Source organism: Garra rufa, chromosome 5, assembly GCF_049309525.1.
Source record: "Garra rufa chromosome 5, GarRuf1.0, whole genome shotgun sequence".
NCBI lineage: Eukaryota > Metazoa > Chordata > Actinopteri > Cypriniformes > Cyprinidae > Garra > Garra rufa.
This window is the reverse complement of record NC_133365.1, coordinates 11,879,427-11,897,996: the sequence shown is the minus strand read 5'-3', so window position 1 is coordinate 11,897,996 and position 18,570 is coordinate 11,879,427. Positions and strand designations below refer to the sequence as shown.

Genomic DNA, 18,570 nt, shown 5'->3' with positions numbered 1-18,570 from the left:
AATTCCTCAATTTACATTTTAAAAGAAACCTAATTACTCTTTGCTGTCTAAAACAACGACATCTTAATCCCGTGTGGGCCACCGTAGCTTCTGTAAAGGGAGGGGTGAGCGGTGGACGGGAGCCGTTGGTTGGAATTCACAATCTCACCGCTAGATGCCGCAAAAATCTACACACTGCACCTTTAAGGGTGCATTTAAATAAGAATTATATTTGTATAATTTTAAATAGTTTTCTATTTTAATATATCTTTCAATGTAATTTATTCCTGTGATGGCAGAGCTGAATTTTCAACAGTCATTTCTCCAGTCTTCAGTGCCACATGATCCTTCAGAAATCATATGTGACCCTGGACCACAAAACCAGTCTTAAGTCGCTGGGGTATATTTGTAGCAATAGCCAAAAATACATTGTATGGGTCAAAATTATTGACTTTTTCTTTTATGCCAAAAATCATTAGGAAATTAAGTAAAGATCATGTTCCATGAAGATTTTTTGTAAAATTCCTACTATAAATATATCAAAATGTAATTTCTGATTAGTAATATGCATGTTAAGAACTTAATTTGGACAACTTTAAAGGTGATTTTCTCAGTATTTTGATTTTTTTGCACCCTCAGATTCCAGATTTTCAAATAGATGCATCTCGGCCAAATATTGTCCTATCCTAACAAACCATACATCAATAGAAAGCTTATTTATTGAGCTTTCATATGATGTATACATCTCAGTTTTGTAAAATTTAACCTTATGGCTGGTTTTGTGGTCCAGGGTCACATATACTAATTTTAAGTCTTAAAAATCTTCTGTAACAATTTTTTTTATATTTTAAAGCATCCTTACAGAAAACTATTAATTTCTTTTTAAAAAATCTACTGACCTCAAACCATTTTAATGCATTCTTGCCGAATAAAAGTATTAATTCCTTTAAAACAAATCTACTGACCTTAAATTTCAAACAGTACAGTATAGATAGTAGTTTTTAGCAGTACACAGTAGCAGAAATGTAAGCAATTCAATTACTTGTTATAATCTTGAATAAATATGTTTAAAATCTTTGTCACGCTCACTTCTGCTTGTAAAGACCATCTGGAAATGATCTGCTGAACAGGATTGGCCTGTCAAATTTACTGTTGATCATAAAACATTTGTCTAAGCAGATGATACACAGCAGGAACACAACATATAAGCCAACAAAATGACACTGACGGAAGAGGCCTTTAAGTAAGAGCTTTACGACACTGGCTCTGAATTATTGAAGAGAGGGAATATGAGTCGTGGTCAGCTATACGGCACATTTCTCCTGCATTCGACAAAGAAGTGGAACAAACACAAGCTAGTCAGAATCACACTATATACTGAAGCTACATGGAGACACTCTTGAGCAGTGAGTGATGAGAGGTGAAAGGTGAGCACTATATATACACACATCCACACACACAACACGCCAACGACAGACATCGCACCTTCCTAAGAAATGCACGTTGCGTTATTCGATATTAGATACTCAATATATTTTCATTGTCAAAAGCCACATTAGCGTATAGGTTTTAAGAACGAGAGGATTGTTCTAGCGATCGCTTCATGGGATAGTGTGTGCCACGACTGATCGTTTCACTAACCCTTTGATCTCCTTAATGATCAATGACCGAGTGAGGAATCTATGCGCAGCAAGCCTAGTTTTATGGCGATGAGAGGGGGTGAGGTCTACAAATAGGTCAAAGGTCATCAGATTCTGCTTATTCTAAACAGAAACGAAGAGTCAGCAAGCCCATGTTAGATTTCACAGAGGCAAATGCTGATTAGAGAGGATCATGTTTCTCTGGGAGCCATCTTAAAGTGACAGTAACATATTATTTTTTGATTTGGGAGTGTGTGTTAATGTTCTGAACGAACATTAATAACGAAACACGGTACAGCAATATAGTTCACAGATATTAAAAGTGTGACATACTACAGTTCAGTTTTTTTGTCAAAGAAATTAAACGTATTTCCACAAATTTCAAATTAATAAAAATTGTTTCTTAAGCAGCACATCAGCATATTAGAATGATTTCTGAAGGATCATGTGACAATAAAGACTATAGTAATGACTGCTGAAAATTAACTTTACCATTACAGAAATAAATTACATTTTAAAGACAGAAAAGTTATTTAAAATGTATTAGTATTTCACAATGCTTTTAGTTTTACTGTATAGTCAAAACAAAATTTATTCAGACACCTCCAACAATTCTCACATTATCACAGTTTATTCACTATAGTTTAGAAAATGGTAATAAAATATGTCAAGAACTCAGAGTTAAACTGTGTCTGTGACAAATTGATCTTGATAATGTCCTGGTAATTTTGATAGAATGTAGTGGATTACTATTAACCAAAATTCAGACAACTTTTAGTATGACAATATTTACACAACTATCAATACTTTGCCGACCAATTCCCAAGCAATGCTTAATTTTGTGGTTTAAAAAGGTCACATTAGCAATTAAAGAAAAAAACACTTTAGCAAAACATGGTCAGGTCAAAGAGCCTTAAAAACTTTTGGTCCCAAATTTGCTGGTAGTCAATTGTATGGAAAATCACGCTTTACTTTATTTTGCTATCCTCACTTACATAAATGAACTATACTATCCTACACCCACAAGTAAAAAATATCAAAAATTATATCTGGTGTCTGAGTAATTTTTGGTTTGACTGTATATGTCACTCTGGACCACAAAACGAGTCATAAGTAGCACTGGTATATTTGTAGAAATAGCCAAAAATACATTGTATGGGTCAAAATCATTAGGATATTAAGTAAAGATCACGTTCCATTAAGATATTTAGTAAGTTGCCTACCATAAATATATTAAAACTTAATTTTTGAATAGTAACATGCATTGCTAAGAACTTCATCTGAACAATTTAAAGGCGTTTTTCTCAATATTTAGATTTTTTTCACCCTCAGATTCCACATTTCAAACAGTTGTATCTTGGCCAAATATTGTCCTACCCTAACAAATCATACGTCAATGGAAAGCTTATTTATTCAGTTGTATAAATGTATAAATCTCAATTTACAATTTACACTTATGACTGGATTTGTGGTCCAGGCTCACATATTTGATCAAACAGATGTAGCCTTGGTGAACTTTTTTCCCCTAAAAACATTAAAGAACCGTACCAACTCCAAACTGAAAGGTAGGGTACCTCACCACGTAATTGTGTAGCATGGTCACTGTACAAGCTACTTCCTCTCAGCTATGTGCTGTAAATTTTTATTAGTTGGCAATCACCCCCTGAGGAGGGGGCAGATCCGGTGCCAAGCCTTACGGTTTATCTGACACTTAGAATTTAGCTCCTGCTCCTAAGCACTAACTTGAATCCAAATTGTAGAGGCCTTCATTGGATGTTTCTCTTTTTTCTCAAAAAGGTTTGTTATTGATCTTTGAGTCCCCCTTGCGAGCAGCCTTGAATAATCCGTTTCCCTCTCAGTTCTTTTCTACACAGTTTATCATGAGCGCTGAGGGGGAGAGAATGGAATCAAGGAAGGAAAACAAATCCATTATCTTGTCAAAATTCTATTTAACTTCATTAGGCCTCATCCTAGGAGAAGTGGATAATGTCCTCTGTTGATAACATTGGCTGCTTTTTAACAGTGCGGTCAATCATGATTGGACATGTTTCGACCTCAACAACTTCATCAATACACAAAAATTATGCATGGCTGCACTTTTATTTGTACACGGAAAAATCATCCTACATTATCTGCGATTTCAGCAGGATGACTTTTACTGCTTTTTGTTTACTGGATAAATGAACAAATGGTTGACATATACTGTTTTATGTGATGAGATCTTGCTCTGTCACCCAATTTAATGTGCCATTTGGTTAAAGATAGGCAGGAGTGAGGATGTACAATGCTCTAGGTCAGCTGTGGATCTATGGCATTACAGGATATATTTGGTTTGTATTGATTTAGTGAAGGCTTCAATCAGAATTTACTGATTGCTTCCCTGTACCCCTTTGAGGGAGGAAGGGACAAGACGGGATCTAGAGTGTTACACGGATATGACTTTTAGCCCTATTAATTCAATTGTGTTCACCTATATATAAACCAGACACTAGCTGGAGTGCCTAGCTATTTTAAGAAAATACTTTACAAATAGATGGAATTTTCCATACACATTTTTGAGTAGAAATTGCATGTAAAAATACAAAATCCATATCTACGGAAGAAGTCTATTTGAAGCAGCCTCTTCCTTTGTGGAAGTGCTGTTATTTGCCACGAAAGAATGGAAACAAGTTTGCAGAGAAATACAAAAAGAAGTGTGATTGGTAAACAAAGGCATACAAACATTCAACAGACACTGTCAGAGGATCCCAGTACTCTTACTTAAGACTCTTGCACAATATTGAAATCTTCCACAAATGGCGTGGACAAATGCAGCCTCTGCTCTTTACTTTATTGTGCACTGAAGGTCAGAGTCCATTTTCTTTTTGCTCTGCTGACAGTTGGCATTTGATTGGTTCAACACAGTCTGTTGTTACCATAATTCACATAAAAAGCAGCAAAAAAATCATTATTTCTTTAGAATCCATTTGCGTTCCTTAACGTAGCCTTTGACGCTATACAGTAGAAAATATTGACATTTCTTAAATGCAGGCATGTTGCTATGATGCCGTATATTTATAGGGTGATAAACATCTTACTGTTTAGAGAAAAAATATTTTGAAATCTTATTTATTGAATAAATCACTGAGAACCTACATTTACCGATTACATGTTTATTTTTTCCTGTTTTAATTTTTCTGGATTTCCCTTTTTTCATCAAAATTTTTCTAGATTCTGATTTAATGGCTAGATAGTAATAAAAAAAGTCTAATTAACTGAAATCATTAAACTTTCACAGCAATCATTTCACAGCAATTTCTTAAAAGTTTAACAAAAAAAAAAAATCTTCAACTGTTTTATTTTTTTCACCAAATTCTGTTTTCCATTAACTTTCTGGATTTCATTTTAATGGTTTCATTACATTTTAATAATCAAAAGTATATTTAATTAACTTTTTAAAAATCCAGTAGTACTGTGGTGTGTGTTCACATTTTTCTGGTAAATATTCCTTAAAAATGATTGTAATAATAATTTTATTATGTTTATATTAAGTAATATATTTGTCATCACAGTTTCTTATACCAAATACCAAAATTGTATTTTGAAAGGTTGCTGTAAAGACCTTTAAGTTTCTGTTTGTATATGATATGATGGTAGTTTTAAAATGTAAAATGATCATGACGTGACTTTCAGAGCAGATCTAGAGATGTTTGTGTGTTCATGTACTTCTATATTGAGGCGGCAGATGCTGAAAACATTGCAAGCGTCATGCGGGCTTCAGTACGTGTGAAGTAAACAAAATTGCACATATCCGCCATTCATTCACACAGAGGCACGCAGAACATGCAGGATTCATGTTTAAATAGTATTTATGTGGCTTTATATTCACAGACACTAGTCCATATTTAGTGTACTGACGTTTGATTTATTCAACCAAAATTTGGTAAACACTACACATTATACAGTGATTTCCGTTTTTATGACTGAATTCTGCAATTCTGTTCAAATTTTCTGCATCATGGAGATTACAGGGCACTAAGTCATAACTACATATTCTTTAAAGATAGATTTACTTATTACTTATTTCAGGCTTATTATGAAAACATAATAAATGACCTCGGAAATGTTTTTCTTCTTTAAGCATGTGAAACAATGCATTTACTGTGACCGGCAAACTGGAGGAAATCAAACCTTCCTGCTTCTGAGGATATGTGCTTGACAAAAAAAGTAAAAAACATCAGAACTACAAACATTTCAAATGAATTAAAAAATACCCCCTACCGCTCTGTTTCTTCACATTTCTTTACAAACCACATTTCAATGGCTGTTTCTTTCTTCGCTGTTGCTTTTTATTTTGAGATGTAAATATTTTAGGTTACGGCCTTCTTTAACAACTGAACCAGATGGAAAAAACACAAACCCTCTGAGCAAAACGCAACACAAGCTTGTTTTCATTTCAAATATTTCATAGTTCCCTTCAGACCTGATAAATCATCTTTACAGCAGCAGGAAAGGAATTGGGTGCAGGGCGAAATCTGTAAAATAAACAATCCTTGGGATCCAGAGGCATCTGATGCTGTTTCAACTATTAATTGTTCCCCGTTTCTCCACTGCTGTGGCACCAGCAAACAGAAGTCTCTTTTACTGACCTGCAAATCTTTTAGCATGGAGGTGTGGAAGTCAGTTGGCAGTCAATGACATCTATGGCAATAATACTGGAAATTGCTCGTCTTAAATGAGTGAAATGATCAACGGCTTTAAAACGGAGCGTCCGCTGTAATTGAGGTTTCTTTCATGAAGGTGGGGAATGTTGTATCACATGCCTGTGGAATTCAGGCTCTAATTGACCCATGAATTCATTGCCGGCCATTAAAAACAAAGCAGGCCTTCTATGCTGTATGTGGGTTGTGAACTATGTAGGGCACTGGTCGGTCATTTGTATAGCACTTATTCATGAATTCAGCACTGGATTAAATTGGACTTTGATGGTATCAAACTTTGGAGTCAGGACAGACATTACTTTGTCTCACAAGTAGCTTGCTAAATGAATTCTTTACTTTCACATTAAAAGTTAAAAACATTGACAGTAGAATATTATTTTTAAATTTGTGATTTCATGCAGTACTACACTGAGAAATTTAAAGGGACAGTTCACCCAAACACGACATTTTTGTCACCATTGTGTCTTTCAAAACTCTGACGTCATTACTTCATGTGTTTTTTTTGTCCACACAATAAAAGCCAAAATGGTTCAGACTTTCATTGTTTGGACAAAAAATCCCTAACACTTTTTTATTTGGGTAAACTGTGCCTTTAAATGACTCACGAGAGCTTGGACAAAGATTCCACGCTATCGCTTCGTCAGGCAGAAAAATGGTCTTTGTCTTTAACGCTATCATCAAGACAGGCGTGAGTTCTCCAGACTGTCACTACTGTTTGGGTGGAGGGGTTGTTACAGAGAGGCCTGGGGCCAGTAAAAGGGGGTGTGAGTGCAATTTGAACGAAGCAGAAAGAGAGCAGAAATGAGGAATGGGGGGTGGGGGTGATTACTGACCTCCTGAATCAGAGACGAAGAGCCACCGCCACCGAAAGCAACACTCGAATCTTTCAGCTTCCTCCCTGGCCCGCTGCCTTGGCCTGACTGAACACATGTCAAGGGCACAACTGAAATCACGGGCTGAGACGTACAAAGAACTACATTTGACTCATGCTAATGAAGCGGGCAAAGAAAGACAGCATTTGTTTTAAACAAAATAAAGGTCATAACACAAAACATTCTGGTGTTAGTTGCTTTAGTAGCAGACGTTGTACTAACAGGCAAGTGAGTTGGATTATACATAAACATTTGATATTTGCATTCATAGACAAACAGGCCTTTCTTTTTTCTTTCCACCCCCATTTTGCGCTTACATTCTTCTCCATTTCCATTCACTTTATAAGTCCATCTTTTCAACTAAAAAAACCTGCCCTCTGGGCTCCATTATCCAAAAATCTCCTGTGGGATTAGGCAACAAGCTAATTCACTAATGTTACATGTGATCTTTAGCCCCGTGTGTGTCTCTGAATTAGACTGAATGGGTCAGGCTGAGATTACCCTCCATCTTTTAAATGATTCAACTGTTGAGGAAAAGGGTGTTACTACTATTGTTACACTTTTACACAAAAAGACAAAACTAACATAAAGATATTAAACAGACTTAGCTAAGTAATTAGCTTTGGCTTAACATCGCTATTAAGTTTAGAGCAATCATCAATTATAATGACATTCCTAAGTGTGAAGCAACGATAAAAAAAGTTCAGTGGAATAAAAGTAAACTTTTCCATGTCAATTTTGTCCTCACAAACCACGATAAGCGATAATATGACTACAAATACAAAAAAGGTTTTTGAGCAAAACATTCCAGGATTTTTCTCCATTTATTGGACTTCAATGGGAACCAACGGGTTGAAGGTCCAAACTGCAGTTTCAGTGCAGCTTTAAATGGCTCTACGTGATCCCAGCCAAGGAAAAAGATAAAAAAAAATATTTCTAAACCTTTTAACCACAAATTCTTGTATTGCACTAGCATGACTTCACACAATACGCAATCACGTTGGAAAGGTCATGCATTGCGTGAGCGGACGTACCGACCCAGTGTTTAAAAAACGAATGTGCAAAGAAAGTCGATGAATTTTAAGTTGGTGGAGTAAATGAGATTTTTTGCCCTACCCTACCTTTTTGAACCAAATTACACAGACAAAGAATCAACCACGCGTAACCTTTCCAACGTGATTACTCAATGTGTGAAGACGCTCATCGCAGAGCAAGTGTAAGACGAGCATTTGTGGTTAAAAAGTATTTATATTTAATTTTATTTAGAAAATGGTCAATTGTTTCACTAGGTAAGACCCTTATTCCTTGGCTGGGATCATGTAGAGCCCTTTAAAGCTGCACTGAAACTGCTATTTGGACTGTCATCCTACTTGAAGTCCACTATATGGAGAAAAATCCTGGAATGTTTGTCTCAAAAACCTTCATTTCTTTTCAACTGAAGAAAGAAAGACATGTACATCTTGGATGACATAAATATTAGTGTTAATTGGTTCAATATTAGGCTCGATTTCTTCATTTTCAACTAAACCATTAATCTTTTGTTCTGCTAGGAAAACGCAAACGCTTTCTTTTGTTGACAACCGCTTCTCATTACAAGTATGTACAAATGGGCAAATTATACAACATTTCCTTAAGCAAGATTAGTCAACTAGTCTTTCAGGCAAACCACCAACTAGTCAGTTTTGCACATCCCTGACATTAAAACGCATCTTCTAAATGTTATTGTGTTACATCACACAGCCGTTTCGTGCTCAGCGCGGTCAGACAAATTGCTTGTCACTACAAACTTGTTGCATCACACCTAGTTAGAGCACATGGTTATACGAAAGTCTGCTGTATGGACATGTCTAAGTACTTGACCAAACCGATCAGGCAATAATAAAATCAAATAAACGCACACAAAGAATGTGTGTGTTGTGTGGGAGATCATTAGGAAGGGGGGATGTGCAGAAGAAGTTAATCCTGTAAAGAGAGTATCTGATTCTGACCGTAAGGTTAAGACACTCAATGCTTGATTCCTCCCTATCTTTCATTACAACTCTTCACGTAAGGCCATATGGGCCAAGACTGATGACATGAGAGCTCAGCTGCTGCCTGCTGCCATGTAACACTCGCTGCATGTGACTTACTGATACCGACAGAAGGAGAAATTAAAACGCTTTAAGTAGCAGCAAAAACCAAAATGCAAAGACAATGCAATACGATCTAAAGCAAGAAACTGCTGAGCTTCAGCTTAGCCTAACCCCACTAGGCATTCCTTCACTAACATTACTCTTGAACTGAAGGTAACACATCTCTGTATGTCCATTAATAGCTAATTTACTTCAAGTACCAAGAAAAATGTATGATGAACCTTGCACGCAGTAAATGACCTTAAAACAATATATCACATGCAGCACTAATGATCAGATCACAAAAATGCACAATTACTGCACCATATTCCTAAGCATGTCAAAGGTTAGTCACTGTACAATCTGAGAATGTTTTTACTGGCTCAGGAACTGTATATAGAGCGCACAGAACATTTTGTTTATATCCTGGACATGTTTGCATAGACTATGCCTGGTAACCATGATCACAAAGTGTACTGTGAAATCAATCTACAATGACTCACTACTAATAAATGATATTCCCATGTTTTAGACAAGAGTGATTGAATGTTTCTCTTAATGAAGCTAGGTGTGCTTATCAGTATGTTCCTGTTCTAGAACTGATCAAACAGTACACAAAAACACATTTTACTCTCTCAGCTAGTTATTCCACTGCAAAATCCACTGTTCGTATGGGCTTAACTCCAGCATACAGGAAATCACGCAGGGCACATTGTGTGTCTAAATGATGCCATGTGGTCTACAACTGCTTGAAATCACACCTCATTCTTCAGATTAAGGGCAAAGTGTTGAAAAGCTATGGATACCATTAACAGGGTAATGGTATGTATTACAGTACCATGCAAAACAGAGTATACTCTTGCTCCGAAAAGGTGTTACTTCTTATAAACGCACTGGAAGTCTGTTAGGGGGAGGGGGGTCGTCATATTACTATTTGCTGAGTTTGTTCATTACCCTTTGACTTTTGCAAGCTACAACAGAAAGGCCAGGTTTCTTGCTCTTAAAATCTGACATCTACATTAAAGAGGCAAGCCAAACTAATCTTTTTCTCTGCATGGTTTAAAAAAATGCTTCAGGTATATACAGTCAAACCAAAAAATTATTCAGATACCAGATACATTTTTTTATATATTTTACTAGTGGGTGCAGAACACTATAGTTCATTTATGTAAGTGCAAAATAAAGTAAACTGTGACTTTAAACTGTAAACTGTAATTTATTAAAAATAATCTTGTTCTGACACAGTTTAACTTGTGTTCTTGTAATATTTTATCACATTTTTCTAAACTATAGCAAATAAACTGATGATGTAAGAAATTGTGAAGTATCTGAATACATTTTGGTTTGACTGTAATTAATTTATGATTATCAAGATTAATTTGTTTGGACACAGTGTAACTCAGAGTTCTTGTCATATTTTATTACCAATTTCTAAACTATAGTGAATAAAGTAAGAATGTGATAATGTGAGAAATGTTGAAGGTGTCTAAATAAATTTTTGGTTTGGCTGTATGTAGTCTAAAAAATAAAACTAGTAAATTTAGGAATCACAACTTTATTGACATTGACATTTATTGGCTGAAGATTACATTTAATAGTGTAAATTATTAGTGTTTTAAAAGATTAAACATAAGTGAACATTAGATAATAGGGCTGGGCAGTATGGCCAAAAAAATGATCACGATAATTTTTTTCATATTAGTCGATATTTTCAATTATCACGATTAATTTTAAATCTTTATTTCTTTAAACTTTAAAGGCAGATTTCTTCTCCTGAGTGAAAGCTGTAGAAACCAGACCGTTAATTGTGGTTTCAAGCTACTTTTTATGGTCAGAACATAAAAAAACTCTTTACAATTTTCCGGTCATTTCCAGTCAAAAAAATCTTAATAGAATAATTCATTTCTGATGTAAATTTATGTTCATTATCAAAAAAAGTAACATCTGTAAAAATTGTAACAACTTCTTTATATGTTGAAATTCAATTATTCGGACTGTTTGAGTTTTACTCAAATTAACCATTTGTCTTCTATGGTAGCATACATTTAGATTATAAAAAACACAGTTAAAACCTCACATAGCACCTCAATACCATGGTAAAAATGTAATGATATGGTTTCTAGGTATTTGTATGAAGAACAGTAATCTAAATACATTTAGTATAAATGCACATATGCTATAATGCATATGATTCTATAGCTTAAATCACAAAATACTGTAATTATATTGCATTACTCCTTTAATGCATGTCTACATTAATTATAAATATCCCACATTTCTGCCACAATAGTGTTACTACAGTAAATCCATGGTAAATGATGACGATTTGTAGATTAGAAAGCTTTCTGACTGCATCATTGCGCACAGTGTTTCTCCTGTTTGTCAGTGCGGTTTCACCTGGCTTTAAACTAGTTTAAATCTCAGGGTCATTTGGGTTCTTCACTGAATTCACTTCATTTCACACTGGATTGTACAGAACTATTTAGTGGAAGTGTGACTGAGAATTATCAGAAAGTGAACACATCTGCTCTAGTAAGCTTGCACTGCGCAGTCATTTGAACTTTGAGCCGAGCGAATATTTTTGTTTTTGTGACGTGGTTCAAATGAGCAAACATAATGAACATTTATCGAACTCCGTTATCGTTTTATCAAGAAAAAGTATCTCGCAATAATTATCATTATCGTTTTATCACCCGAGGTAGCGACAAATGGGATTAAAATAGAACATTTGTTATTACAGTCAGTGAGTAAGACATTGACGTAGCTGGAGCTGTGGGTCTGTTACCAGTTCTGAATGTTCAGTATGGTTAACGTTCAGAGCAGCATTATCAGATCACCTGCTGATGACACGTTCAACATGGATTTAATAACAGGCCACCAATTGAACACAGCTAAAGCAGGCTCTTATTTATAAGGCAACCTAAAACTGATACGACTGGAATTCTATTAAATATTTCCACTGACAGCACACGTCCAAAATGAACCTGCCACAGCTGTCAGAAGGCCTGGGTTAGCTCTTACCACAGAAGGCTAACGATAATGCTGCTGGGGAAAAATCACAACCTCTGTGCCATATGGAGAATTGGCTCCATGCATGTGTTTTAGCTTGAGACTGCATGCTGGGGAACTTAATGGCTCTCAGGACCCCGAAACATATGAGGAAAGCAGTGCAATCAAACAGAAGGGGATACCGTAGGGGTGGAGCAGGCCTGTAAAGTCAAGGAATGTCTTGTGTTGACACTGGAGTTACTGTGTGTGTGTGTGTGTGTGTGTGTGTATGTGTGTCGATTTCAAAGAAGGGGCTCCAAGCATTTTTATGAAGGTATTAATGGGCTTGAATTGAAGTGTGTTACTTGAGAAGACTTTAGGACAGGCCATTTAAATATATCAACAGACTAACCGCAGAGGCTCATGGGTTAGAGCTGTTTTGGCCGCACATAGCCTCCGTCTCTCACTTCCACAAGTTTTTTTTTTCCTTTTCACAAAAGTGTCCAGCAAAACAAAGAGGTGCATATCTTTAAACCCCTGCCCAATGACAACGTTTGTTTAACCACAAAGACTATTTTGCCTTCCTGTCTGGGGGGGAACTTTGTCTTCCTTTCAGTGATTTCACAATTGCCTCATTTCCTATTTTCTCCAAGAGATGTTGTGCTTAATCGTGAGTGTTTTCAAGTCAATTAGGTCATCACTGGCTGCCTTGATAGTCGTTAATCTCTTTTGAACCACATTTTACACATCCAAAAAGATCATTCCCGAATTTACACCGGTTTCTAACTGTTTTTTCTAAAGGATTAAATATCCAAACTGTCTCTTCTAGGCTCAGAACAAACTCAGTTCAAAGTTTAGAGAGTGCTAATACCCTCTAAGCCAAAAGACAATACATTAGTAGACTAATTTTACTAAAGTGGACTGAAGAAGCAAAGACAAGCCTCCTTCTCCACAAGCTTATGTAGTGAAACCAAACACCATTGCTGGGTTTCCTCCACCCCGTTCAGCCCTGCCCAGCCCCCTCTATAGCCCTGTAAAAGCCTTGTTATGGGAAAAAGCCATTCTGTGAGTTTTTTATGTTTGCAAAACATGGCAAAGAGAGATGGAGGGGGGGGGATCAAACATATGCCCCGAAACCAACGTGGAGGTCAGACTGAGCAATCAAAAGATGATATTTGCTGAGGGGAAAAAGTACACTCTGTATTTTAGTGAATTTGATATGTGCTTCAAATAGGTTAGGATACACAGCCTGCTGAATTGGAATCTGTTTATTAATACATAAACTATTATTCAAAAGTTTGGGGTCAGTAAGATTATTTTATTCAGCAAAGATGCATTAAACTGATCAAACGTGACTGCAAATACTGTTATAAAGATTTGTATTTTTCTTCAGCACCAAAAAAACATATTAGATTGATTTCGGAAGGATCATGTGACACTGAAGTTAAAAAAAATCCAAAAATTTTTCCATCACAGGAATAAAATATAATTTAAAATATATTAATATTAATAGAAATAAAAAACTGTTATTTTCAATTGTAAGAATATTTCACAATATTACAGTTTTTACTGTATTTTTAATCGAATAAATCCAAATTTGGAGACTATATTATCTAAACCTCAACTGAAAACTCAAATATTACAGAAAGTTGTAAAACATTTGTGCAATAAAAAAGAAAAAAATCTTTTGGTTTTTAATGCATACGTCTAACAAACACTACATAAACAAAAGTGAAAGCACTAGCAAATATTTGTTGGTCCAGAATGTGATTCTCTTTGTGGACGCACACGCACACACACACAAATATGTTTGTCTGGCTAGACTGTAGTGAAGTATGCAGTTTGTTCCTATTTCGTAATGGCTTGGCTTTGAGCCGACCCATACGCAGCCTGAGAGGGATATCCCAGCGTTATTGGGAGGGAGCCAGGTTGGAATGCCACCAGGTCTAGTTTCCTGCATTCCTGCCAAAACTCTACGCAACTACTTGCTTTTTTTTCTCCTCTCCCCTTACTGTTTCTTTGACAATAAACGGCCATATGGCAACCGGTTTAACTTTGTCTCTTCCGATCCTTCCCTGTCTGGCTCTCTCTCCTATCTATTCTGTTTTCCTTTGATGAATGACTCATTTCTAAAATCACTGTAAATTGTTTTAACACATCCTGCTAAGGCTTGACTAAAAGAGGACTGAATTTACAGTATTATAAGACTTTAAATTTGGTTTTCGTAATTTGTATTTTATTAGGTTTAGTTTTAGTTAAACAGTATTGTACAAATATAAATGAAAGTTATAAATGAAAGTTAATTTGAGCTGACGTGTAAAGTTTTTTCCAAGCTCAGCAGTAGTCTGTATTTACACACACCAGGAATTTGGTGTGTGTATTTTTAATGGAGGTCTATTTTTACACGGAAAAGCCTTTCTTATTTTAAGAAGGCATTTATACCATTTAGACAGTTTTTTAAAGTGTTGAAAACAGGCAGTACAGTGGCTCCAGTCAGTCTGCCAAATGCCATCGGCATCCTTTCATTGTTTCTGCATTTCACTTGATTTGCCCAAATGGCTCAACAGCGATTACAAAATGCATGTCCTCGACTTCTGCAAAACAACATCAATTGTGTTGTGTAACACTGTCCTCAGTTTTTCTTCGAAGCAAACATTGTGGTTGGTGTTATTCTTATATAATACAGTAAATACTAATTTGTATTTCTTGTTAAAACGTCTTTATAAATCTACAAATACCACACAACTTCTGGAATAGAAAAGCTATAAACTATCTATAAACATACATCACATTAGTGAAATACTGTTGAATTTATTTGAGATCATTTTGAGGCATTTTTATTCTCCATTTCATAACGTTAAATCAAAACAGCTGTCCTTATTCAAACTGCATTGCACCCCTTATGTTAAGCCAGTGCTTACACTAATGCAGCCGCTAATGTGCATGTCTCATTTGGCCAGGTCTCCGAATGATCTATCATAAATAAGGAATGACAAGTCCATCCAGACTCGTTCTGTATAGATCTGTGTTTGCTTAAGAGCCTCACTCTCAGTGTATCACTCTAAATTATCCCCTGAGACTACAGTGGAGCAAATCTCCTGCAGCATAACTATGGAACATTCTTGCGCATAAGCCTGACTTCCAGTGTACAGGTGTACAAGCCACCTTGAATAACTAAAAAGTACCCATACCAAAATAGTTTCAAATAAAACAAATAAAATATTTTGCACTCGTACACATCAACAGCAAAGATGTATGCACTTTGCAAATTAAAGTTTTAGACCTAAATTATGAAATGGTGACAGTTTAAATATTTTAAATATTTTTTGCATCTCAAAGTAGTTAAAAAAAGTGCATGTTCCAAGTTTGATTTGACATAAAAATGTAATTCAGCAGTTTTATAGAGCAGACTGTATGTGCTAATGATGAAACTAGACACTGAAGCAGGGATTAAACCTGATACAGTCTAACTTAATATATAATGTCAATGCATGATGCAAGTGTCTGGACAGTATAGTTTACATTAAGATAAAGCATTAAAGTTTTAGCATTGCCTAAAAGCCTGTTGTTTCCATTTAATAATTCAGTTTTTTTTATTCTGATGACAACTAGCTAATGATACTGGGGCTTATGCAAGTAGTTTCACACAAGACTGAAACCAATCTCACTTCATGCCTTCAAACTTTACACATTAGTAATCACCACAGAGTTCACCAGAGTGCATATTCGACGGTTATGAGAGGGCATTACTAGAATCTATCTACAGATCTCACTAATGAACATACCTGTTTGAACTGCTCCTCATAAGTCCATTCATGGTGCTGCGATTGTGCTTGTGGTGCCAAACCACTGGGTGATTCAGCCTGCCTAGGAGCTGGATAGGCTGGCTGGACTCTGGACAGATGTATCGGAGTACTTTTTGGAGACTGGCCGGCACCGGGATAAACAGCATGGCGCGGTGGGTAATGAGCCAGGGGTCCTTCTAAATCTTCATCCCCTCCAGCCTCATTCATACTGTCATCTTCCTCCAAGTCGCGGTCTTCATCATCCATGCCGCGGTCCAGGTCTAGGTCTTCATCATCATCATCGATATCGGAGTCGGCTGTGCGCTCTAGTAGTGGGTGGCCGGACACCGGGTTCGGGACTCCCGGAGCGAAAGCCCCTCTCACCGCTGCTTGATAGTGGCGGAAAGCGATAGCTTGCTGTTGAATTTGCGACTCCACCATGGACCTGATGTCTTTTTCTTGTTCGGCTTGCCGGAGTTTCTCCTCCAGGGCGATACGAGCCGCCTGCTGTCGCTGCAGGTTCTCCATGACCGCCTCCAACTTCATCCCGCTGCCGCCGCTCGAGTGACTGTGAGCGCCGGAGGAGCTGACCAGCAGAGGAAGAGTGCTCGCCGACGAAAAAGCGGCTTGCTGTGGGCAACAAAATGCAAATGTCACTACAAATTGTAGCTGGAAGCAAAAATTTTCTTAAGTCAGACTCTCTTAATTAATACTTAAACCCCCCTCCCGCTCAAAAAACCCAAAGTAGTTTAAAGGGGAAGGTGGGGGGTTTAAAGGAAATATTAATTCTCATACAAACAGTTAGTTTCTTTTTTAGTAAGTATAAAAATTACATTTACAGTTTAGGAGCACATATTTGTAGCTTAGCTATCATCAAAAACGCGGTAACGAATACAAAAGTTCGTCACAGGATGTAACCATAACAACTATACATGACGATATATTTCATGCGGTACAATAATTCACAAAAACATTATGTATGACTTTATTGTACTTTCATATCCGAACTATAATCACAAAACTAGCTTTGTTTAAAAGTATTTTAGATAATTGAGTATAGCTAATGATAAAACAGTGGCGCCAAATTACAATTCGCGCTGTGCAAGAGGGGCCTGACTGGACTGCTCATGAAAATTACATTACATTTTATAGTTTAGCAGAATGGACGTCGAAAGTAGGCTTTATGTCACAATTGCTTAAATAGTAGGCCTATATGTCAAAACATACGTTTATAATTCGCATACTGGCTGTGAACAATTAGGTAGGCTAGACTTATTTACTTGACCAAAGATAGCAAAACGTATAACTGATGCACACTGCAAAAATCTTATCGCTGTCATAACTCAGTTTCCACCCACTAAACTTGCCAAAGCTAATTAGCAAATTTTACTCAATTTTCCTTATCAGTTATTATCAGTAAGCTAATTAAAGTAGTGGGGGGGGGGGGGAGTAAACTCATCACTGAAGGTAACTTTGTTTTACTTCATTTAATGCCACAGTTAAAGTTTCTAAGCTCAATTTAGGTTTTATTTTTTATTAATAATAAAATGTTCAAATGGTATTACCGATCAAATCAGTGCAGTACAGTTCATAGGATATTAAAAGAAGTTGCATTGGGTTGAGCAAGAATGGTTTCCTATGGAAATGATTCCACTAACAGGATCAACTACCTGACGGGCAGCATCAGTAAAGTTGTAAATGCACGCAATGTCGCATTTCACATGTCATGTTTTTAAAAAAAACGACCTCGGATTAGAATTATTCCGTGACAGAAACATGACAGTGTATGTACATTGTTTATGCTGTGTTGCTAGCTATAGGTCGAAGGGCAGCGTGTGTAGCGTAACACAAAACGCGCAAGTCTCTAAACATCTGATAAGTATTCAAATACTGAATTAAAGTACATAGAATAAAGTGACAAGCTAAGCATAACGATATCTATTCTACCCGAGGAGCAAAAGCGCATGCTTACCAGTGCAGATTTAGTTGCTATGCTTGTGTTGTCAACCATGCTTCTCCCGTCAAATGCGACGAATTTGCTCAAAAGTGACCTTTTTCCCCCAAACAAAGTCAGAAGTGGTTGTATTCCCGTCTCAACATCTAGATGTGTGCCGTGAAAGCAAAGAAATAGCTCTTTATGGAAACGGTTTCGCGTCGCGCTCGCGCTCTCTGAGCGATTTGGCAACAAGTGGCTGTAACTGTAGCGAGAATGACCTCTGAGGACTAGAGATCAGATCAGTCCCTCTGCCTCCATCTGCTCTCTACACGTCAATAGACATGGATATAAGGCAATCAGGGCAGGGTCTGCACTCAGCCAACAGAAATACAGCTGAGCAGCGAACACGATCGGCTTCCTGAGCGCGCTTCTCTTCAAATGCAGCACTTTAAACTTTATTTGGAACGCTTTGACATTCCATACGGTTTAACTTAAAATGAATGCTCCGCCTTCGAGTTCGATGTGTAGAAACTGTAGAAAGAGCTATTTAACAGTTTCA

General features: G+C 36.6%; 1 protein-coding gene across 1 annotated transcript in view; it reads right to left on the bottom strand.

Annotated features, from left to right (window-relative positions):
- arid3c (AT rich interactive domain 3C (BRIGHT-like)) overlaps positions 1-18,239 on the bottom strand; it is a 92,962-nt gene extending 74,723 nt beyond the window's left edge. The window contains exons 1-2 of the mRNA XM_073841005.1: positions 18,048-18,239; positions 16,076-16,705 (exon numbers count right to left, since the gene is read on the bottom strand). Of these exons, the coding sequence (XP_073697106.1) occupies positions 16,076-16,705; positions 18,048-18,086 (669 nt within the window). The 5' untranslated portion in view covers positions 18,087-18,239. The remainder of the gene's footprint in view (positions 1-16,075; positions 16,706-18,047) is intronic.
- Positions 18,240-18,570: the final 331 nt, after the last annotated feature.